Source organism: Falco rusticolus, chromosome 6, assembly GCF_015220075.1.
Source record: "Falco rusticolus isolate bFalRus1 chromosome 6, bFalRus1.pri, whole genome shotgun sequence".
In the NCBI taxonomy this organism is placed as follows: Eukaryota; Metazoa; Chordata; class Aves; order Falconiformes; family Falconidae; genus Falco; species Falco rusticolus.
This window is the reverse complement of record NC_051192.1, coordinates 72,972,893-72,998,250: the sequence shown is the minus strand read 5'-3', so window position 1 is coordinate 72,998,250 and position 25,358 is coordinate 72,972,893. Positions and strand designations below refer to the sequence as shown.

The 25,358-nt window shown below is 39.4% G+C and overlaps 1 protein-coding gene across 2 annotated transcripts in view; it reads left to right on the top strand.

The window, feature by feature from the left end:
- The first annotated feature begins 1,752 nt into the window (after positions 1-1,752).
- BMP5 (bone morphogenetic protein 5) overlaps positions 1,753-25,358 on the top strand; it is a 62,017-nt gene continuing 38,411 nt past the window's right edge. Inside the window, exons 1-2 of one of the 2 annotated variants that reach the window (XM_037392629.1) lie at positions 1,753-1,970; positions 2,574-2,941. In XM_037392629.1, the coding sequence (XP_037248526.1) occupies positions 2,692-2,941 (250 nt within the window). In that variant the 5' untranslated portion in view covers positions 1,753-1,970; positions 2,574-2,691. Of the gene's footprint in view, positions 2,942-25,358 lie in introns of both variants that reach the window. The other variant, XM_037392628.1, reaches the window with a different exon arrangement.

The window sequence follows — 25,358 nt, the reverse complement described above, 5'->3', positions numbered from 1 at the left end:
GTGTTCACTACATAAAAGCATCCTCAAACTTGAGGGCATTTTTGGCTTTTTGAATGGGAAAAAATTAACTAAATGTGGAACTCCAAACACTCTAGTGGGATAATATAGGAAGTTTCTTTTGCTGGACATACTGATGGGCTGAGGACTTAAATCCTCTGAGCAATCAATCCACTGGCTTTTATGAATGCTTAGGGAAAAAAAGGAAATATATTGCTGGAAAAGTCAAATAAACCTTGTTGCAGGATATGTGATGGCCAAATTAAAAAAAGACATATGTATGGTAAAGTCTTAGGTATCATTGCAACTGTTTGAGCAAGACAAGTGAAAGCAAAACAAAAGCAAGAAATAATACTTTTCTTGTAACATGGATTTTGAGGGCAAACCTCAATGACGAGAGAAAACGTATTCTGATTCTGACTGCTCTTCTGCTGAGAACAATAGGGTTTTTACTAAAGAGCTTCATAACTAATTTTAATGTTAATTCAGCAGGTCTATTATGAGATAAATCCTTCCTTGGGAGAAGCATTGCCCATTACGTGTGCTGATTTATGAGAGAGCATCAGCTATATTTTAATCATAGCTGGACTAGACTGTACAGACTAGGACTCACAATATATAAGAAAAGCTCATTTGTGCTTAATATGCTAGATAAATTGTTCCTGGCTTCTTAGGGTGTGACTATATTTGCTGTCACACTCCCAAGTTTACTCAAGAACTGTGTGATTTGCTGAGTAGGTGCTAGTCATGTAAAGGGAAAACCCAACGGGATGCATTTTATATACCTGGTTTTTTTTCTCAGTGTCATGTATTAACCTTTTTTGTCCTTTTCTTTTCCCCTTCATCAAAGGAAAGTCTCCTCAAGGCCAAATGCAAATTATAGGAGTGGGGAAAACGACCGCCAATAATCTGAGCAATATGAAATTTAACACTGTGATTTTGTTTTAGTGAGAGGAAAACACCAGTTGCTGGCTGTCAAAAAATTCTAAGCTGAACCTTAACTTCATGGGCAGCAGCTATAAAATCTATTTAATACTTCTTAATTCTTCAGTTAAGCTGTTTCTTTCTCCAGTTAATAATAGGCTGTGGGATTAAATCTTAGTTTTTGATATTTACTGGGAAATGTAGTATAGCGATTTGTGAGTCAAAATGTACTTTGAATAAATTACCATTGCAAATTACAGTTTATGAACGTTGTGATTATAACCATAATTACACCATTGGCTATGCATAACTTGAAATCTTGCTTGCTGAATAAATTTGTTTTCATTCAGACTGCATTCCCAACATTTTTAGAAAAGAGTGAATCAAGCCTTATTGACAAAATTTCCTATGGAGTTTATTAAAAAGGTCACCTTTGTTTGCTAAACTTACCTAAAATATAAACATTTCTTGAATTAATGAGATGCTATTTTAGTCTGTTAAGAGAGTTTCCTATCCAAGTTTACTAAACCATAGACTCGTAAGGAGACTCACAAGAGCTTCCACATTACGCCATGCCTTTAGCTATCTGCATATCCTAAAAACGTTAAAGTTAAAACTGATTCTGCAAGCTGTTAGGAAAAAACCACCCGATAGGCACAATTAGGTATATTACTGTAAACTGGGGGGGGGGGGGGGGGGGGGGAAGGTTTAAAGCTCTGTCTGGCAAGAGAAGGGTTAAGGACTTTTTTGCTATACCCGTTTCAAATTACAATGAGAAGCCTCTTCTTTCCCAGCAGGGTTGTGCTTACATTAGTCTTTAGATCTCTCTTGAAGAGAGCTGTTATATTTGTGCCTGCTAGAGTTGGAAATAACAGTTCAGAAGCTGAAAAGGGTTGAATGGATTTACAGAAGGGTTTTTTTGCGAGTAAATTCATGGCAACACATTAATTTGATTAGTACATGCTTTAGAATTACTTTACACTCAAGCGATTCAAAAGATGTTAAAGTTATCACCAGGCTGCTGGACAAATATGTGTTACACCACCAAGGTACAGATCAAGACAAATCTGTGACTCAGGATTTTATCTTGGGAAGAGCGCAAGGTGTACGAAGAACTCAGAATAACGAGGGAAGATAACTCTGGGAACTACAATGTGTCAGAAGAACAGCTCTTGCTAATACAGCTCCCCACCAAAGACCTGGTTATCTAAGGTTTATATAGGAATGCCTAGGTCAACTGACAAAATACTGGTCTTCTGCTCCATAAATGCAGAAAAAACGATAACAACAGTGGAAAATTGGAAATCTGAATTTCAGCTTTCTTAGAAATAACTGCAACCTGACACATTCCATAATATTTAAACAGGGTGGGGGGAGAGAAATCACCAAAGATGTTACGTTTAGAGATGACATTGACATGAAGAATAGGTAAATTTTGTTTTTCAGCCACTGGGAAAGCAGACCTCATAGGAACTCAGAACAAGTAGGAGAAAAGATTTTTTAGATTTTTTTTCCTTGTTCTTTTTCTTTTCAAAGATGAACCTAACTGCGCTCAAAGCTTTTGTGGGCTTGCTCTGGAATTGCTGGGTTCTGGTGGGTCACGCACAGGGAGGTTTAGGAGACAATCATGTCCATTCAAGTTTTATTTACAGGAGGCTGCGGAACCATGAGAGAAGGGAGATTCAGAGAGAGATTCTCTCTATCCTGGGTTTACCTCACAGACCCAGGCCATTTTCACCAGGAAAGCAGGCTTCTTCTGCACCCCTCTTCATGCTGGACCTGTATAATGCCATGACAAATGAAGAGGATACTGAGGAGCTGGAGTATTCACTAAAGGGATCAATGGCAGGGGAAAGCAGAGGGATACGGAAAGGATACCCTGCCTCTCCAAATGGATATTCACGGAGAATACAATTATCTCGCATGACCCCCCTGACTACACAGAATCCTCCCTTAGCCAGCCTGCACGACACCAACTTTCTGAATGATGCTGACATGGTCATGAGCTTTGTCAATTTAGGTACGTGGAAATTTTTTTTCGTTTTTGCTCTATTTGACAAACTGTTAACCTGATCTTGCAAGGGGCAAACCTTTCGGCCGGACCATAACCTGCTCTGAAATGGCAGGATTGGGCCCAGGCTGCTGTGCCACTGGTAAAAGAAAAGTTGTACTGATGGTAAATAGCTACGTTGTAGGTGGCCAAGGAAAAAGATTTTTCTCACTGTTTATATAAAGTCAGTTTCTATAACTCCCCTCTGCTGGCTTCTGTTTTCTTTCTTTCATTGATGTAATGAAAATTCTAGCCTTAGGCCAACTAACTCCTTTTTTTTTTTTTTTTTTTTTAAATCTTAAAAAATCAAACACTTATGCCTATTGCTTGGTTATTTCCCTCACTGTTTTGCTTAAAGCTCAGACATGAACAAATATCAGTTGTTAATATTTTAAAGCCTACAAAGTTATGAGAAGGGAAAAGTTAAGCAATTTCCACCCCCCTACCCCCCCAAAAAAAAATAAAAAATAAAAAATACTTCTTAGGTTATTTGTGGGGGGTTTTTTTCTGTTGGTAAGAGTCAGAGTTTTATTATCCTTACAGCTGGATGGCTGGATTTTAAATAATCTGTTGCTGTTTCTTTGTTATTTCTATTTAATAACCACAGACTGTGTTTTATTATACTGCCATGGTGCTCAGAGTCTGCACTGGTTCTTATTTTCTGTGTCATAAATAAATTAAATAACAAGTAGAGTATTAAACACCAGAAACATGCAAGCAAAGAATGCTTTTGAAAATGATATCAATTCAGACACAAAACCTGATAAAAATAAATTATATTGGCTTCTGAGTATAATAAACATTCTTACCAGTTACATTGTGGTTAAAAAAGCAGTTACAGATTTCTTTAATAGAAGGCAACTTAAATCTCATTAAGAAAGCTTCAAATAATTCATGAAATGTATTTACTATTTTTATAAGTATTTGAAATGTTGCAGGACTCATAAAGTTAGTTAAAAAAACCTGTCTTGTTTGATCTAAATAGCAAGAGATATAATTGAAAATTTGAACTTTCTCAATAAGCTAGTATGAAATCTGATGAACTCTTGCTTTTAAGGATAATACTTTCTGTAGAAACTTTTTAAACAACAGCACGCGTTCCAAAATACCTTCAGATTATCACATACGTTCTGTACCTTTTATGTCTACCAGGTCTTTAATCCTTTCTGCAGGATTAAATGTTTCCAAATGCTAAAATCCTCAACAACTTGAATTTCTAGGAAATGAAACCCTAGACTTTAGCTGTCATAATAATAAAATTATTTTTCATTAATTATGTGGCAGATAAGGAAGTGTTCAATTCTGAGATCTTTTTCCTTAAGAGTAACATATGTCCATAACTCTACAATACATTTGCCTGTTACTCTTGCCCCTGAAACAGCAGATTAGAAAAAACGGAAATCTCAGTTTTTTGAAAATGTGCTCTTCATCCCAAAGAAAGTGTCATATTATCTGGGTATTACTTTTAAGTTATCATCGCATGCCTCAATTTACCCAGAGTATCTGGAGTCAGCTGAATTTAAAATGGGAATGTTATAAAGGAAAATAAGAAATGCTCTGATCTCCTAAGTCAGTACCTTGATCCTGCAAAAATTTTCCTCGTGCGTCCTGAGAAATACCCTCAGTAAATATGTCGCAGACCATTTAATCAGTGACCCTGAGGACTATTTACATGGGACCTAGCCTTTGATTTCATGAAACATCTTTGATTTCAAAAGGACTTCTTGCAGTGCATGAGTAGAAGTCTTTGAAGGCTCAGTATCAGATATGTCCTAGCCTGATCCTGCTGCACTTCCCCGGACAAAAACCCTCTCTGGAAGAATGCAGGTTTCCACTGAGTGTCTTGTCTTGGCTGAGAAGTTTCTAATATTTGTCTCATTTTGTTGGGAAGCCTAAGAATGTAATTCTGAGAAGCTAAAGCATATCTTATGTTTCTAAACTGTGAGAACTGGGGATGAGATGCTTTATTTTTCTAGTGATTATGATTAATAGACACCATTAACTTCCAAAAAAATACTGTGTAAATACCAGGATTTTTTTTGCCTCTGTAAAACTAAAATGTGTCTCAGCACTAAGTGAGTCTAAATCCTAATTCACTTTAAATGCCCTTCCATACATGTTGGATATTGTGGTTTATCACACATTCCACCATGTAACATGTGTAAGAAATATTGATGACCAATATAGATTAGCTTCAACATTTTTATTAAACAATCCTATGTTTCAGTATAATTAACATAAAAATGAAATAAATCATGGAAATAGGTAACCATTTTATATGATTTATGCAGTATGAGATTGTGACAGATGAGGGCAAGCTCTTTTAATGTACAATGGGGAAAAATATGCAGTGATAAGTGAATGCTAACACTGTACCTTAAAATCAATAAATGCTGATGCAGCACAGTAATAACTCAACTGGTTTTAGATGTGAAGCCTCAGTCAACTTGCATCAAATTAATCTGCTCTGGAAATAGTAGTCACCGTGTTCATACTTGCACACCATTAATTACATAAGGTATAATTATAAAGCTTTATTAATCATCATGATATTTTAAATTGAAACTTCTGTATATAGATGTAGCCAGTTATAATAATTTAAGGCACATATATTAAAACAAGAAATATGTAGCTGAGTTGTTGGATAGGAATTATTAAGCATAAGAATGAGAAGACTGAATGAGATTAAAAAGGAAAGTTAAAAAAGATTCAAGGACGAATAATTTTACATCAAAGAATAAAAACTGAAATTTATATGCTAATTTAGATAAAAATCAACCTGTAAGAGTTGCAAATACCTCACTTTCAAAAACAAATTCAAAAAATAATCATCAAGAGAATGCCAACTGTAATTCTGTCAAGCAACCAGGGAGGAAAACAAGACTGAATTTACTTCTGAAGTTAAAATTGTAAACACCTGCTCTTTATACTGGAATTTATACCAGAATTTTCATCTCTTTCTTTCTTGAATGATACAACAAGACAGAGACTATGTCTTGTCCTGTATTTTATGTAAGACTGTGTGCATTGGCAGCTCTCCATAAATATCGATGAGTGTAACAGAAGAGTTAACTGGGGTTGGTCCGGCAGTCAAAGAATAAATCCTTCAATAAATACACTGAGGTTTTCAAAGATCTGCTTATACCACCTACAAGTTCAGGACTTTGTTTTCCTCACTGGGTGTTTTTTTTTTTTTATCCTGTTGTTATATTTTATTATATTGTTGCAAAGCCCTGGCTGTTTAGAGTTCTGGCATCTTCTTTTTGGCCAGTCTCCCAAAATGACATATATAGGATACCCTGTTCCTCAGAGAACAGACGAATAACACTCATATAGTCCCACTCACTTTTCTGCTCACTCAAAATTTGGTTAGGGAAGGACTTTGTTAAGATGAATGTTAGTGTTCCCACTCTTCACCTTTCACCAAAACAGAGGGATTGAACAAAAAATACGTACATGACTGAGGCTTGGAGAAACAGAAGCACTTTTATAAACTTCATTTAAACATTTCTAGGACTGAATTTTCCATTAGCACAAAAGTCATCATCAAATCCAGTACATTTAAGTGTTTCTTCTCATGCTATTCAAATGGCTTGTACTTTCATTTATTTACAACATACCTGTAAATTATTCTCTAAACAGATTACTGCATTTGCTAAGCAGTTCTGTTTTCTTTCTCAATATTTTCCTATGAATTGTTATGAACTTCCTATAACACAGGATAAATATATACAAGTTTTGTGGTTTTCTGTCATGTTTTCTTTCTTAACATATAAAATTAATTTCACTAACTCAAATGTGAAAATCACTAGTAAACTTGTGACCCTGACCTACACATTCTGATTTTTAAAAGGATTAAATATGACGGAGAATTTTAAAGTAACCAATATACCCCATAAGGACAACTTTTCTCTTTCACACACAATATGGTTCTGCAATTTAATTATAATAATCCTCAAACCACACATGCTGTGATCAGTTCTTAAATCAGACCTTTTGCTGGTTTGAGGCACAGACGACTGTTCATATTTCTCCAGCTTCTCTACACAAAGTTTGTACACTATCTTGAAGATTATGTTCTTCTTTAAAACCTGAATCACTAAGGAAATACATAAATTCACAAGATTTACAGCCCATTGTGTCCATCGGAGAATGCTAACATGGCAGAAACTTTAAGAAACCTACAGTACATCGATCCACACCGAATACCTGTACAAATATAGTTTTGTTACACACAAAAAAGAAAGAATTCCTAACTGCAATCAGACCTTGAGCGTATATAGTAGCTATTTTCTTAAATTAAAATAATTCAGTTTCTACAACTTTCCACTAACAGCTAACATATCATCAGTGAGGGATATGGAGTGCTAAGCTATAAAATGCCAGGAGCTGTGGAAGGGGAGCTAGGTTTGAAGGATACACACAGAAAGGCCTTAGGATCATTAACTTTTCTCCTCAAAGCTTAGGAATGAGTACACTTTCTTTCTTTTCCACTGAATTTCAGATGTTGCTGTCTTAATTTTAACCTTACATGAATTTCCTTGGCTGTGGTACAGTTTTAGTCTGTAAAATGCAGGCTTCTAATGAAAATATTGACACAGCCTTAACTGAAGTGCAGAAATAGTGCTATTATCTTGCCTTGAACAGGGGGATGCTATTACAGAGATAAAATGTGTTAAATAACAAATAGGCCTCATGCCTTTAATTGTGGAATTGGATCAATACTGAGAAAAAATGAGAAAATATTGGTGAAGATTTTTTGAATGGCAACCCAAAGTCAATAAGATGGATTTTTTCAGTCTTTTACATATAATTTAAAGCAAATTAGATCAAATGGTTCTTCTTTAATCTTCACCCAAAGTAGACCTCATTTGGCATCTTGAAATCCTAAGATTTTTTTCCCTTAATAAAATTTTCATCACCAAATCAGTAAGCTGAACTAACTTGTTGTGACCTAGGTACACAATCAGGCAATAGAAATAACTATTAATTATGAAATAATTTTCTATGATAAAATTAAATATTAAGACAGCTTTTTTGCAATATATGTTTATTTATTTCAAAAACAAAAGGACTTTACCCATGGGATGTCTTTCCGTAAAAATTCTCACCCATCCTTACGATTCATTAGGCAGTTTTAAACAATTTTTGTGCGATGACAGAGTGTGTTGTTAGGGATTGTTTTTGATTTTGAGCAAGAAATATTCTCCATATTCCGTTTTGGAATTACACTACATTTGTTGTTTTATATTGAAATATATTACATTTCCTTTGAAATCTCTCATGTTACATGAACCTTATGAACTGTGTAGCTCTACCTCAAAATAGGTTTGTGTGTGATCCATAAATATCATCTAACAAAATAATGTTTTTATAACTGTCAATTAATTTTTTTGCCAAAGTTAACACTTTAAATCCAAGTAAATTATTGTGTCTACCCAGCCAAAAAAATGTCAAGCTCTCCATTAACTGGGGTATAAAACTGTCTGACTTTCCTTGCCGACAGATTTGAAAGAAATTGCAGATAATTGAAGAGAAACTGATTTAGCAGATGGTTAGACGTGCATGGTGAAAAGCTATATATATATATGTGTGTGTGTATATGGATGGATATATAAAAATATATATTATTAATAATATTTTTCCCATTGGGAAGAACGGCTGACCGAGTTCCGCTTCTTCTTTAGAAAGTGCTCCTTTCCAGACTAAACACAGACTTTGGGTGGGGTTGTCGTGATTGTATGTATTGTACAGTGCATATTTTCCCAGGAAAACACAATCTTGAAGTAACTGGCTAGCCATGAAAAAGAAAGAGGGAGGCTTGTGGAGATGCCTTTGTGTGGAGGGTAGTAGGGGAGGAATCCGCCTGCCATGGAGTGGATGGAGAGCCTCTTGGTTCTTCTCTGAAACTCCGGTTTTTAGATAACAGGACAACTTTGGCACATACGTGATCTCCCACACTTATTGCTCCTGTTATTATTTTCTCTGAATGTTAAATTATGCAAAGAATGTTACCATGGCTACCTGCCTACTTACTGCCTGAGTTATGGAGGTAATTACAACATGGGCAGTTCCTTTCTCTTCTCTTTTTAGCCACGGTGGTTCCTTTCAGCTTGCTTTCATAGGCCCGCTAACTAATAGAGTTTTGCAGAAAATTGATTGATTACAGTCTGATCATTCTAGGTGTTGTCTGGTGTTTCTACATAGCTGAGAATGAACAGTTTATGAAGTGCCAATTGCAGCCTCCAGCTAAAGAAAGGCTCCCCAGGGCTTCAGGAGAGCTCTGGCTGCTACCAGACTTTATAATTATTTCCCACACTTTTCCCCATCCTCTCCTGTTTTTCCTTTTCCTTGTCTCTAACCCCCACCGCCTAGGCAAGGTCATTGAACTTTAGTTTTATGTCAGTGGCATTTGGCTGCAGAAGGGATTAAAGGCCAAGAAGTGGGGAGACTGGGAGACAGTGCAGGAGATGAGGAGGGAAGGAGTGAGAGCAGGCATGAGAGAAAAATGGCAAAGCACAGGCCAAAATTTACAGGGAGAACAGCCCTCTTCTTGGAAGGCAACGGCCAATGTGCAGGGCTGGACACAGATCTGCTGGGCATGGGAAAGGCTGACAACAGAGAAATAGCCTTTGCAGGAACTGGTATTACTGGGACAGTTAGTCCTGCTCCTTTGTGCCTCACATGGAACTTGATGTTGTAGCACTCGGAACATTTCCCATACCAGAGGAGTTACAAAAGTGGAGGGAAGTTCATCATGGTAGGGAGAAGAAGGTGCATGCCGACAGAAGAAAGGGCAAAAAAAATGCTAAAGTTAGATAATGTGCAAATGAAAGAGAAAGTGAGTCCACATACAAGTTTCTTCTCCAGTGAGCCTTGCAGGTGAAGGGAGCAGTTTTCTCCTCAATCCCTCATGGCACAGCAGCTACCTCAACCTCCCCAGGCACTTGGCTCCCCAGGCAAAATTTTTTGTCCTCACAAACTGAAATGCAGCTCTCCCCACCCTTCACTATGTGTGTGCAGGGAGTACACAGACGGGCTACTAACATTTGCAGCCATAAATAATGTAGAAGCTAGCTTTTAAAAACCGCAGGTTAAAGGATGAGGGTTGCCATGACGCACACAGAGAGGTTGAGATCAGAGGAGCAGCTAAAAGGGGTCGGGAGAAACAATGAATCCCCTTGTTCTGAGTCATATTTATGAGTGCTCCATTGCACCTAAAGTTCATATTTTATTGGCTAGGCCATGGGGTTTCCCCATTTGCTCATCTCTTAAAATAACACCCCTGGTTAAAATTTCCTATAAAACACAGAAATGCTACAGCAGGCAAAACTTGTCAACCCTGACAACTACATTATTTAAGATTGTGGGTGGGGTACACCAAGAAGGAGCTGGTTTGTGTTTTGTACCAAATATGAATTTGTTTCTATACAAATAAATGACTGTACAACAAGTAGAAAAGGAGAGTTTTACAGATCAGCTCTCCACTCAGAAACTTCCTGCTATTATTGAGAGATGCTGCAAAAGGTGAATCTAAACGTTTATTTCCCAACTCTTTTGGAGCAACTGATCCAGTGCAATAGATTGAGAACTTGGCTTTATCAACCACTATTATACAACTCAGCGGCATGTGCACCTTACCAGAATGTGGCTTGACTCTTTTTCCCACTGTAATTCAGGGCAAACAGACAATTATTAATGAGTCAGAGCCCAGAAAACTAATCAGGACAGCTAGTGCTGATACACAATATATAACCATAGCTGACAAACAGTGGCTAGGCAGAAGCAAATTTCCATCTAACTCTCCTTTTTGGAGAAGAATCAGAAGGAGGTAGGAATTTGAATAGCTGAAATTTCTTTTAGGTTTATCTTTATCTGACTTAGCAATATTACCCATTCAGACCCCATGACAACCTGACGATCTTTTCCAGATTCAGTGATTCTGTGATTCTATCCCGTTGTAGACAGTGTCTGTCAAATGAAATTATTGTTGCTCTCATTTCATGTATTTGACTGTAGTCAAATTAATGAAGCTATGTTCATATTATCTGGAAAAGCTGTACCCCTAATCCAGAGTAATTATTATAATTGAATAACAATTTGTTTAGGCATATCCATTTAAAACATCCCTTTTTGAAAAGTGAGGGGGAAATATAAGTAGGTATTCAACTATAAGGTACTGTAAAATCATTTCAGAAAGACACTGCTCTGGACTCATGATATGGATGGCATCAGTTTTGGAGGTAGAGGTGTTAAATTCTGTCCTGGCAAACCTAGACTACAGAATGGGAAAGAGCAAGGACACTGAATGGTTTGTGAGTCTGATTTTGGAGCTGCGGGAAGATGGCACCTGATGGCACCTGGTGCCTGTAGCCTTGGGATTCTAGTGGCAGGGTCTGCAAAATCTTTAGATGAGACAAAGAGTGGGAGAACAGTAGTGTGGATGATAAAGCCAGGGAAGCAAAAGCAAAGCCAGCATACAACCCCATGACAGCTGTAGTCTTTTGGTGATTTATGATGGCTGAGATTCAGCAGGAGCATAGCTTTGAGAAGGTTGTTCCCAAGGTTACCTCAGCTGGGGTATCTGTCAATAATGACAAGTCATAACATGCTAGTGATCCCAGAGGTTAATCTACTATTCCTGACCAGGTTACCTTGCTGCCTTGTACATAAAATGGATGCAAATATTTTGCAGTGGGTGTGTCCCTGCCCCAGCTTATTCCAAACCTGAAAGTCAGAGAGTGAAATCTCTGAGCAGCTGAATAGGAAAAACCTGAAAAACCTCAGCTAGAGAATGGGAACAGCGTGCTTCTGTTTTCCAGTCCATAGAGTGAGGATGGGCAAATAATTCTGTGTTCATTTTCACTTCTGTGTACTCTCGTTCATTGACCTTGCAGAGTTTTGGAATAGCTTTCATCTTGTGATGCCTCTTTTTACTCTGGCTGTGTGCTCTGTAAAAGACCTTGCTCCTTGCAACACCTTGCGTTTCCTCATGGTGATATCAAGCGTTATTTTAGAAAGCGCTAAAAAAAGCCCTTTTATAAGGGCAAAAAGTCTACTTACTGTTCTTAAAACAGTTTTACAGAATAATGAAAAAGAAACACTGGAATTAAAGCACCAAAACAGAGATTTCAGATCTAGTGCAATGGAGACATGATGTGTGGCTAATTTAGTTCTTAATCTCAGAATACAGATTTGTGCCCCTCTGAGGCATGTGTGCATGCCTATAAGTCTGTGTGCACGGCTTTGTGTATGTAATATAGAAAGCATGTAAATCTCTTCAGTTTTAGTCATTGGGATTTTTTCCCCCTTAAATCATAATATTCTTTCCCATCAACACTATGTGGCTTTAGCAGCACTGACCTTTCAAGCTGCCTGTTTGGGCCAGTGTTTATCAGATGACCGTTTGACCTCCTTGTTAATTGTACTTAATTACATCCTGTTGTAACGTTTTGAAATAAGGAGGAGAGTTTATGGATCTGCTCCAAAGAGCTGAAGACTAAAACGGCAGCAGAATTCAGTGGTATGAGGTGCTGAGTAATGTCGTAGCTAGGTCAATAAGAGCTGTGCCTTGTCTAATTGATTGTAAAATTGGATCCTTAAACTGTTCCTTATCCATTTAGGATCCTTGGTACTTCTGAGAATAAAATCACAAAATTTTCTTTGTGCTGAGAGGGCAGAATCCTCTCTGATTCTTGGCTTGGAGCTTTCTCCAAAAAGATCAAGGGAGGAGTGAGAGACCGATCAACAGTACTGCAAGGCTGAAGTTCACATATGATATAAAAAAGATAAGCCTCTGTTGCCACAAGTGATCTCTCTGTGGTTTTCCAAAACTTCAGAGGTCCTTACGCTTCCCTAGAACTGCCAGTTCCCATGAGCTTTTTGAGACTTGTGTAATGTTTGCTGTGAGATTTTTCCTGTGCATTGATGATTTATGGGCACATCTGAGGTTTCACTAAAGAGCAGCAATTATTCCCTGTAGTTGCAGAAAAACAAAACCAAAAACAAATCAACATCCAAAACCAGATGCTGTTCTTGAAAATAGGCATTCTAAAGACCCAGAAAGCAACTCTGAACACTTCTTATATAGCTGATGGCTTTTGAAACACATTGGGTTGACCATATTGCTTCTCCTCTCACTAAAGACAATATATATACACACATGCATATGCTTGCTCTACTGTTGTTGTTTCATAGCTCACTTTCCACAAACTTATAAACAAGTTTATAGTAAACTTGATTTCCAAAAATTAATGAAGAAATAAAGGAATAGAAGCTATAAAACAATTAATACCACGTGGACATCTAGTCCTAAGACTTTAAGGATCACAAGGCAAAAGAATATACTTTCAATTTTATTTTATTAAAACACTGTTAGTGTTTTAGACTTACTGGAGAATGAAGTGCCGTGAAGAATTAATTGTCTGTAGTAGTAAACTACACATAATTATTGCATTATTGTAAATGCTTTATCATCCAGCATGAGTCATATTCAAGTTACTTGTGCTGTGAGACTCTAGGCTGACACAGTACTGCCCATGATTATCACCATGAACTGAACGGTATTGTTGGTAAGGCTAAAAGTCTGTACTAAGTCTTTCAGGTAGCAAAGGTTAAACTTAAGAGTTCAACTACAAACAATTGCATTTGCATAGCTAAATGTTTTTTTAAATGTTGATTTAAGTTACAAGCTTATATGGTTAAAAAGAAAACAGAATTTGCTGAATATCGTCCTAATGTATTAAAAGATCATAAAGTTTAAATCATCTTTGGTGTAAAGCAATAGTAAGTGTAACTGAAATCATACAATTAAATATGATGACTTTCAGGGTGGGTTGGTTTACTTTTCAGAATTTTGAGGAATTCGTGTAATGTGACACAACATAGTATTGTTTATCAAAGTAGTTTAAAATTATGTATGATTTCAGAATAATGTTTTCTTTTCTTTGATTCCTTGGGGTGCTCCTTTATTAATGTCACCTTATAGCTATCAACTATCTGTCTTCAAAAAGTAATATTTTTTAATCACTTCTTAAACTATTAAATTAATAATCATGTTTATTGAGGCTGTATATTGTAATGAGAACACACTTATAAGGAGATTATATATATATTATAATATAGCATATATATTAAGTATATATAGTTTAAATAATATTTTATGAAATGTATATGTATGTGCGTATATATGTTTATACATATGGTAATGGAAAATCCAGAGGCGGTTTATGCTATGGACTGAATACCAAGTAGATCAAGTCCATGTCGCAATTCACTGGGTCAGAACAGAGGGAGTAATGCAATTAAAATTAACAATATATTGCCCTCGGTTTGCTTTCCCAGTAGTTGTGTTTTGCTTTCTCCATATTTGTATGTAGAGTGCTCTCATCAAAATGGGAATGCAAGCAAGCCCCCAAAAGAAGAGACTGTGATGCCTGCAGTTTTGGGGATGAGCAACAGGTGGTTCTAAATGGCTTGAAAAAGAAAAGCAGGCCTATCACCAAAGATTAGGGCAGTAGTCACTTCTAACCCTAGTAGAAACAAAGGTTTACTGCAAACATCTGCAAAGGTAAAGGCTGATCAGATGCTGTAAAATGCATGCCAAACATTGTTAATGGTGGTGTACCAAAAAGACTGCATTTGAAATAAAAGCACTATGTTAGTGGTCAGTTCCCACTCCCTGCTCGTTCTTACCCTCTGCTCAGAAATACACCCAAATTTTGTGTGAGACACATCAGCTTAGCTATTAGGAGTGGAGAGAAGCCAGTATTATAACATATAATCCAAGCTTCATGAGATCATCCTTGCTGTTCTCGAGTGTGTTACACCTATAGATACCTCTACAATGGTATTGTGTTTGTAAGTAACTTGGCGAGGAATATGAGAAATGCAGTCCCAGGTGGAACAACAGTGAAAATACAGGATCCTGGACAACCAGCTCTAGGTGGCCCTCCCTGAGCAGGCTGATTGGAGCAGATGACCTCCTGAGGTCCCGTCCAACCTCAGCCATTCTGTGACTCTGATAGAGTGGTTGCAGAGATGGGGGATGGGATCTTATTCTTATGCATTGACACCAATCATCAATCATTCTTAATTTTTTTTTGAGTGGAGTGGTGATCTTACTCAGACAATTGTTGGATGAACAATTCTGTATGCTCAAACTGTCATGCTTTTTCTTTCTACTTTGGAAATTATTTTCTTGCTTTTTATGTAATTTTGAAACTCCAGCATCTCTCTCCCTTGGGGTGTCTGAAGTAACCTACTCTGAGGGATCACCACCTATTGTCACGTTACCCAGAGATAATCTCAGCTTTTTCATGGCACAGATGTTTTCTGTGAAGATAGTTTTTCCTTTCCTCTGGCAGTGCAGGTATAATGCTGGATGGCCAACACAGAGGTCTTTTAATTCACTAACAGTCAGTGAGTTTCTCCCCTGAAAGAGGGTTGAAATGTTCATTAACTTTGGTAAGATTTAAGTTTCTTTCAGGAAAAAAAAAATAATCCCGGTGGTGTTTCCTTCTTGTTGAGGGCACTTATTCCATATGGGGGATTACATGTGGGTGAAATAATCTCTCACTGTGAGAATAAATCATGATCAGATTAGGTTACCAGAACTGCAGAAGAGAGGGTGCAGTCTGAATCAGTGTAACGAGCTATTAAAATCACAGCCAGCTCCCAAACTGGCTGTTAAACCTTCTGCCTGGAAGTGCCACTCCTCACCACTGCTGCCCAGTATCCTGGCTGCTCTTCCTCCTCATCTTCCTCCTGATTGCTCCTGGGTGTGATGTCTGGGAGGCCCAGTCCCTGCAGTGCTTCTGGCCCCATAACTGTTTCTCAGCACCACTGCTCGGGCTCTCTTAGGTGGGTCTTTGGTGTTGGCCAATAGCAAGCATGATCAGGGCAAGCCTTCAAAATGAGGGCTAACAATTTATTCAAGATGAAATTCCATTCTCTTTACATTCTTAATTTTTTAGGTCAGACTCAGTACAGCGATTAGTCCAGTATACATTTGTGCACGCAAAGTATAAATCTGAGGATCTGAATTCATTTGAGCCATGCTGCCATACCAGCTAAGTGCATGGCCTGTGATCAGCTATTTTTCTAAAAGTATTTAATATCCCATCTATAATACAGCATATAAACATAATTTTTAATTTATTAATATGTAATAAAGCATTTTTATACTCTCTAAATGAGATGTTCTTGAAGGTTTCCTTCTTCATCACCGTTACAGCTGGACGGTATTTTATGGAATGTTTGGTCAGTGTTAATGGGTATAGGTAACATTAAAATACGCAGATGTGAGGACATGGTAGGCAGAAAACAGTTCCTATCTAGTCATATCCAGTTTGGCACGCAGATACAACTTTCATAGAAGCTATTCCAAAAAATTTCACGGTGGAAAATGGGTAGCACTTATTAGACATCCATGTGTGAACGGTAAATGGTGGAGTGACTTGCCATCTCTGGGTGGAAGTGAGCAGAGGGTTAACATCAGCAGGAACTAAGGAGATGTGGGAAGATAGAGTGGGCTTTAATGTTTAGCTTTTACTCCCCTGCCAGTTGCCCTATGATGATATATGCCCTTTCACCCTCCTCAGAAGTTATGTTCCATCTGTATACTTTTACAGTGTCAAAACAGTTAGAGCTTACACCTATTTTCTGACCATTGGATCCCAGAGGTATAACTTTTGTTCCTGTTCAGTTGCAGCTGAACCCAAGAGGGATCTTTTTCTCTGTCATTTGTTAACCTTGAGGTTGTGTTGGTCTGACATCCTGACTTTCACACACAGTCAGAAACCTGGGAATAATTGTTAGTTTTCTTTGTGATGATCTGTGATTAGAGAAAAACAAAATTAAATATGAGAAAAAATGAAAGCCTATTGACAGATGGTATCAAAATGTACCGGCTTTGCCAAAGCCCAGGCAAAATAGACATCACTGAAAATGTAAACAAAATTAACAGCCTCAGGCATGGTGGTATAAGGATTAGCTAATTTATCTATGCATTAGCTCAGAACTACATAATACAGTGATCTTTTCTCTGATCTGTTCTATTCTTTCAAGTAAAGATTTATTTATCACTGATTAAAATTAACACAACCAAAAATCCAGTAGATACGTATTTTTAACATAGGTATGTGTGATTGGAGTGCCTTTGTAATACAGTGTGACTTAAAACAATTAAGAAATCACAGGGTCCTTACTACATTCAAAATAGGAAACTGAATGTGATTTTTCCTTCATCGCCTCCTCCCAGACCCTTGGCTGCCATGCTTCTCTCTTTTGGCATATGTTACTACTGACAGTACAAAATAGGTCCAAATAAGACGTATTACTGTTAATCCTAGAAGCTGTGACCAGCTGCACTTTCAACTGCAAAATTTATGGATGAAGATTCAGCTGAGATTCATTCTACCACTGTTAGTAGAATTAAAAAGCACATATATGCAGTGTACCTTTTGTTCTGCTTCATGGTACAGCTGAAAAACTGAAGTGAAAGGTTCCATTTGGGAGGCTGAAGTATACAGGGCACTATACTATCAAAATCAGAAGAAAAATTAGATTTCAAGGAATGACTTCGTCAACTTACTTTTATATTAGAATTATGATAATACCCAGACTTAGACTCTCATAATTCTGTCCACTTCCAAAACTCAATTTCTTTATTCTGGTTAGTCACTCCTCCTCTTGCATTGGTCAGGATCAAACTAGCATAAGACAAACAGGGTGTTGCTTTTCCGCTTATTCTGTATCCAACAACTGAAAGCCTTCCAGCATTTAAGTATTATTGGAGCAGCTGCAGCATAGAATCGTTTTGACTTGTTGGGCAAGTGCCTTTGACTTGGAAGAAGACTAAATTGATGAATAACGTATGTTTACCAATGAAATTTTCAACAAAACATTGGCTATTGAATGAAGATCAGCAATTCTATTAAACCACCTATTTTATCCCATATTTTAGTGTAAAGTAACAAGAAGGCATCATAGGTAACCTCACAGTGTACAGAACACCAGGGAGATTGTGTGTGAGAAAGCCAAGCACAGTTACGCCTTTTTGGTCAATGCATATCTTTAGGTCTGTGCATACAACAGCTGCTGGAAGGCACTGTTGCATGGTTCCCGGGAACTCTTTCCTGCTCAGGGTGAATGCTGGAAGCTTTTAATAACTAATTGAGCTCCAATTCTTAAAATAATTAATGAAAAAAATTATCTTTTAACATATTCACTTAGATACTGCCAGGTTTTTGTGACTTCTATTATTTGCCCAGTTGCTGCCTACCACTTACTAAAGTTGCATACACTGAATGTACATTTTGAGGGGATTATAAAGTGGAAATCATATAATTTCAAAGTGTACCATAAAAATAATTCCATGTTTCAAACTATTTTGACTTTTTCAAATGTAGGTACTGTTAATTGATAAGAATGTATCAGATCGTATTGACTACAAAAACAAACTTAAGAAATTAACATTTAAATAATAAAACAGTTCTTTCCTGGTCATTCTCAAATGATGTAATATTCAATTGTTGTGTAAGATACATGAATATTCTAACTTTTTTTTTTATAAAGTATGGGATATTGAAATATATTTCTTCTATGAAGGATAAAGAAAGAAAATGATATGTGCTTGAAAAAAGTCCAGACAATGTATTATTGTTTTTTTAATTTTTAGATATGGTTTTCCTTTTCATTCTTGCTTTAGATTCTGTTGCAGTTACTTAAGGGTTTTTTTCATTAACTGTATCTTGACTTGAATTACTTCACAATTCATACAGTTCAGTAAATCTGTGCAGTTATGGAAGGGATGTTCTACCATTAAAAGTCTGGATTCAATAAACAATAGGTGATTTTTTGTTTATTGAAACTGCCACTAACTGCACAGTATTTTATTAAACAATTTTCACTGCTCCTGATTTAGTTAAGCAACATAGCCAAATGCTGCTCATTGATGTCAGCAGCTGACCTGAAAATAGAGATTTTAGTGAAATAACTCTAAATTTACAGCTGTGTAACTTGCATCAGAACATGACCTATCAAGTTTCAGCTTTGGGTTCTAGTAAGTATATTTTATGTAAAAGCAATTTACATCATTCTTTCAAAACCACATCTGTTAATCTATAATTACTTTAAATATAACCAGTCTAATAATAATAAATACAGAGAAATTCAAATATATAGTAGTGCAATAAAGCAGTTATTAACAAACAGATCTGTTGCAATTAAGTTTCTGCAGATTTGCCCTCCCTAGTTAAGTAAAACTCCCATTGATTATGGAAATAGTTTTGCTGCAGGTGGAAGGGGATCAGAACTTGGATTAAGTTTCTAACAATTAGTTTCATATTTAAAATAGGATACATGTGGAATGTAACTTTTGGGACACCTATTTTCATTGTCATCCTACATCTTTGATTTAGGGAATCACAGAATGTTAGAATCATTTATGTTGGGAAAGACCTTTAAGATCATCAGGTCCAAACATGAACCTAGCACTAAACCATGTCCGGTGCCACATCTACATGTCTTTTAAATGGCTACAGGAGTGGTGACTCCACTTCCCTGGGCAGCCTGTTGCAATGCTTGACCACCCTTTCACTGAAGAAATTCTTCTTAATATTCAGTCTAAACCTCCCCTGGCACAATTCCAGGTCGTTTCCTCTTGTCCTGTCACTTGTTACTTGGGAGAAGAGACCAACACCCACCTCGTGCTTTCAGGCAGTTGTAGAGAGTGACAAGGTCCTCCTTGAGCCTCCTTTTCTCCAGACTAAACAACCCCCATTCCCTCAGCTGTTCCTCACAGGACTTGTGCTCCAGACCCTTCACCAGCTCCACTGCCCTTCTCTGGACACCCTCCAGCACCTTGACGTCTTTCTTGTACTGAGGGGCCCAAAGCTGAACACAGGATTTGAGGTGCAGCCCCACCAGTGCTGAGGAAAGGGGGACGATCACTTCCCTAGTCGCGCTGCCCACGCTCTTTCTGATACCAGCCAGGGTGCTCTTGGCTGCCTGGGCCACCTGGGCACACTGCTGGCTCACGTTCAGTTGGCTGTTGACAAACAGCCCCATGTCCTTTTCCACCCAGCAGCTTCCCAGCCGCTCTTCCCTGGGCCTGTAGCGCTGTGTGGGCTTATTGTGACCCAAGCGCAGGGCCCAGCACTGAGCCTTCTTGAACCTCCTACAGCTGGCCTCTGCCCATCGGTCCAGCTTGTCCAGATGCCACTGCAGAGCCTTCCTGCCCTCAAGAAGATATCAACACTCCTGCCCAAACTTGGTGTCATTGCAGACTTACTGCGGGTGCACTCCATGCCCTCATCCAGATCTTTGAAAGAGATATTAAACAGAACTGGTCCCAGTGCTGAGCCCTGGCAAACACCACTTGCGACCAGCTGGCAAACTGGATGTAAGTCCATTCCCCAGCACTCCATTCGTGGGCTCGGCCATCCAGTCAATGTTTTACCCAGCAAACAGTACGTCCACCCAAGTGTGAGCAGCCAGTTTCTCCAGGAGAACGCTGTGGAAAACGGTGTCAAAGGCTTTACTAAAGTCTAGGTAGGCAACATCCACAGTCTTTCCCTCATCTGCTAAGTGGGTCACCTTGTCATACAAGGAGGTCAGGTTAGTCAAGCAGGACCTGCCTTTCCTAAACCCATGCTGACTGGGCCTTACCTGCCGGTTGTCCTGCATGTGCTTTGTGATGGCACTCAGGATGATCTGCTCCGTAACCTTCCCCAGCACTGAGCTCAGGCCGACAGGCCTGTAGTTCCCTGGATCCCCCTTCTGGCCCCTCTTGTCAATGGGCATCACGCTGGCTAACTGCCACTCAGCTGGGACCTCCCCGGTCAGCCAGGACGGCTGATGAATGATCGCAAGTCGCTCGGTGAACACGTCCGCCAGCTCCCTCGGTACCCTTGGGTGGATCCCATCCAGCCCCATGGACTTGTGTGTGTCTAAGTGGTGTAGCAGGTTTCGGACCATCTCCCCTTGGATTATGGGGGCTTCATTCTGTTCCCTGTCCCTGTCTTCCAGCTCAGGGGGCTGGGTACCTGGAGGACAACTGGTCTTGCTATTAGAGACTGAGGCAAAGAAGGCATTAAGTACCTCAACCTTTTCCTTGTCCTTTGTCTCTATGTTTCCCCTGCATCCAATAAAGGATGGAGAGTCTCCTTAGCCCTCCTGCTGTTGCCAATGTATTTCTAGAAACATTTTTTCTTGTCTTTTACAGTGGTAGCCAGATTAAATTCTAGTTGGGCTTTGGCCCTTCTAATTTTAGCACGGCAGAACTTCATGGCATTCTTGTGGTCCTCCTGAGTGGCCTGCCCCTTCTTCCAAAGTTCATTGACTCTCCTTTTTTCCCTGAGTTCCAGCCAAAGCTCTCTGTTCAGGCCAGTCTTCTTCCGCGCCAGCTTGTCTTTCGTCACATGAGGGTGGCCTCCTCCTGCACCTTTAAAATTTCCTTCTCAAAGCATATCCAGCTTTCCTGGACTTCTTTGCCCTTCAGGACTGTCTCCCAAGGGACTCTGTCAACCAGGCTCCTAAACAGGCCAAAGTCTGTTCTCCAGAAGTCCAAGGTAGAACGCCTGCTGACCCCTCTTCTTACTTGTCCAGGAATCAAAAATTCTATCAATTTATGATCGCTCTGCTCAAGACAACCTCCAACCATCACATCATGCATAGGTACTTCTCTGTTCACAAACAACAGGTCCATCAGGGGGCCTTCCCAATTTGTCCCACTCATCAGCTGTGTCAGGAAGCTCCCTTCCACACACTGCAGGAACCTCCTAGACTGTTTCCCCTCTGCTGTATTGTATTTCCAGCATAGGTCTGGTAAGTTGAAGTTCCCTACAAGAAGAAAGGCTAATGATTATGAGATTTTTCCCATATCCTTATAGAGTATTTTATCTGCCTCTTCATTCTGGTTGTGTGGTCTGTAACAGTCTCCCACCATGATATCTGCATTGTTCTCCTTCCCCTTGATTCTCACCTATAAACAATTCACCCTACTGTCACCATAATTAAGTTCTAGACAATCAAAACTCTTCCTTACAGGGCTACCCCACCACCTCTCCTTCCTTGCCTTTTGAGGAGTTTATAACCATCCATTGCAGCACTTCAGTTGTGCCAGTCATCCCACCATGTTTCCATGATGGCAACTTTTTCACAGTCTTCCTGCTGCACAACGGCTTCCAGCTCCTCCTGTTTTCTACCCATGTTGCGTGTACTGGTGTAGGTGCACTTCACTTGGGTTATTGATTTCACCACCTTTTTGGGGGAGAAGCTCTAATTCCTATGTGACCATTCTTGGGTGCTTCTGTGGTTTCTGACACATTAGTAACATTTGTGTCTTTACTGCTGCATGGATCTGCTTCTCCTAGCACTGTTAAGACAGCAGACCGAAGGGCCTTGCCAGTACATTGTCCCTCAAACATTGGCATGCTGCTCCCAGGCTTATTTGTAGCAAGCCTGTTTTTCTCCCTTTCCCCCTTCAAATCTAGTTTAAAGCCCTTTCAATAAGCCCTGCTAACTCCTGTGCAAGACGCTTTTCCCCCTTTGAGGCAGGAGTACCCCATCTGTTGCCAGCAGGCCTGGTGTTGTGTAGACCAAGCCATGATAAAAAAACCCCAAAATTCTGCCATTGGCACCAGGCTCAGAGCCAGGTATCGATCTGCTGGCTCTTCCTGTTTCCTCCCTCATCATTCCCTGCAACTGGAAGGATAGAGGAGAACATCACTTGCGCTCCTGATCCTTTAACCAGCCATCTCAAGGCCTTGAAGACTCTTTGGAGTCTCTGCAGACTTCTTGTTGCACCTTCATTGCTGCCTACCTGAAAAATCAATGATGGACAATAACCTGAGGGCTGTAGGATGGTAGGAAGCCCCAGGGAGGCAGCAGACTGCCCTGAGAAGTGGGTCCAGCCTGCACACGGGGCCTTCTGTTCCCTTCAGCAGGAGTCTCCGATGGCAATGACCCGTCTTTTTTACCTCACGGAAGCAGTTTTGACCCAGGGCATTGGCCGACTTAGCCTGGGCGACACCTCCATGCTAGGTGAACCACCCTCCTTGTTACTGCTCGGTGCCACCTGCCAAGCTGTGCGAGGGGACCTGGGGCGGTGGGGTGGCCACAGAGGGGACACACTTGCTGTGCCAGTCAGGAACTTGTCCCCATTGCCCCCTGTCCCCTACGTCACTGCATTCAGCCAGGCAGAGAGAGGATAGGGAATCCCCCCCGTCACGCATCTGTCTGCCCATTGGGGCTGTCTCGGGAAGGCAGGGTGTGATCCCAGTAGTGTCTCTCTCTCTCTGGCTCCCTGACCCTGGTGCTCCCCAGCCCCCTCCCCCCTCCCCAGAGCGCTGCCACTGAGCAGAGCATCCCCTCTGCCCGGGTGCAGCTCCCACGGGAGCGCTCGCTGCCGCCGGTCGGCACTGGGGTCAGAGCAGGGCACCGCCTGCGGCCCTGCACCTGGGTGGCAGCGGGTTCCCACCGGAGCTCTGTCTGGCACCTGTGTCAGTCGTGGTGGGCACTGAGCTGAGAGAGGCCATGGCTTTCTGCCACATCCTTATACATCTGCTCTTGAGCTTTGAGTATGGGCTGATCCATTTTGATTGGAGACGAGTTCCCAAAAGATCTCAGTTCCAAAACTAAATTCTGAACATCCCCAAGACACGTGGACAGACATAACTGAGGCCTGTGCAATGTGTTTTCCTACCTCAGCATGGGAAGGGAGATGGAGAGGGAAATGAAGGGTTATTAAGCATCTATCAGCCACTTTCCCTTACTACTGCCTACAGAATATGCATGGGGGCACTGGCCTTCCCTCACTCTGCTGAAAATTGGTTAAAAGAAATGCAGAAGACTTAGTATTAAAAGGAGAACAAGCTGGTGGGCGTATAACTGAAGCTTTGTAGCTAAAACACTCAGATGAATGATTATCTAGTCCATGCCTAATGTCAAACAAATTAAAAAATCAGATGTGGGAGAAAAAACTTAATTCATTCTCATTTTGAGTCCCAACCTATGTATTTCTTCTGTGCAAGGGCCTGGGATGTCCCACATCTGGGCTGTTCAGCACCCTGGCTGTTAGGCTGAAAGCAGCTGATAGGGACTGAAATGCCCTTTGATGGACCAAGGGCTATCTCTTAGTCCTATTCTCTGGAGCTTCAGATGACTAAAGGGGAAATGTAGATAAACACCTCTGCTCTTCTTACTGGCTGGTGCAAGACAGTTGACCCTTAACAAACAGAAGTGTCTCTCCATTGACTATATCAGGCAGCTGTCTCTGGTGTCTGAAACAATCCTTTAAGGACAGATGACTATTTTTATCAATTTCAATGTTCAACTCAAAATAGATTTCCTGAGTCTAGACCAGGATTCCTACCATTCCATAGAACAGATTAAACCTATTAATGCAGTAGTGCTTAGACAAGTGTATAAATTGTCTATTTTTTTTTTTTTTTTAATAATCACTTTGGAAAAGTATTTTGGACTTTAAAAACCTGCCTGATTTAGAATCTTTTTTTTTTTTTAAAAGACTGTAGTCCTTATTCAAAGGCCAATGTGCAGAATGAAAAATCTGTAATTTATTTCAACAAACTTTGAATTAGCTTTTGATTTTTAGGACTTCCAGAGTAAAAAGATGAAAGATATACTTGCTGAGATAAGCTTAATCTAAGTTTCTAAAGTTAATATTAATTTCCTACCACGTAAAGGACTAAACAAAGCTACAAACTTTAAAATATATTTATTTAAATATGTTATCTGGTCTCCTCAGCTGAGAATGATGTTCTGATGGATGTCCTCCTTAACCTCTCTCTGCTGCATTTCATTAAAATATTTACAAATAGCATAGCTGTTTTGGTTGGGTTGGTTTTTTTTTTACCAAAAAAAAAAAAATATCCTGCATTCTTCCCTAGGATCACATCTTTTCTCCTCTCCACATGCCCTACAAAAATGCTTGTTGCCATATTTGTAAGAAGTGAGTCACTTTAAATAGCTTAATCTTGGAAGAGAGAACATGTTTCTAGAATTTGAATGCTGGAGAGAAGAGCAAGAATGAGGTAAACAGCTATTTGATGTCTGTCTTTTCACAGTAGCACAATAGCTAATTCCTAGGGCCTCTGACCTTTTAGTGTCCTGTAACAGAGTACTTGCATTAATCTGTTGCTTATCTGTCACCTACCACATTTGATATTTCCAGCCTCTGCTTTCAATTATCAGTCATTAGAGGCAGCACTGAGTAATTTCAGGAGAAAACGCCTGGAACCTTTGACCTGTTTTTGTCAGATAACCACAAGTGTTCACTGTAGATAAACTATCATTTCATTATATTCAAGATGTAAATGAGTGTCGTTTGTAGTGTATCAGCTTACTGTAACCTTTACCACCTTAA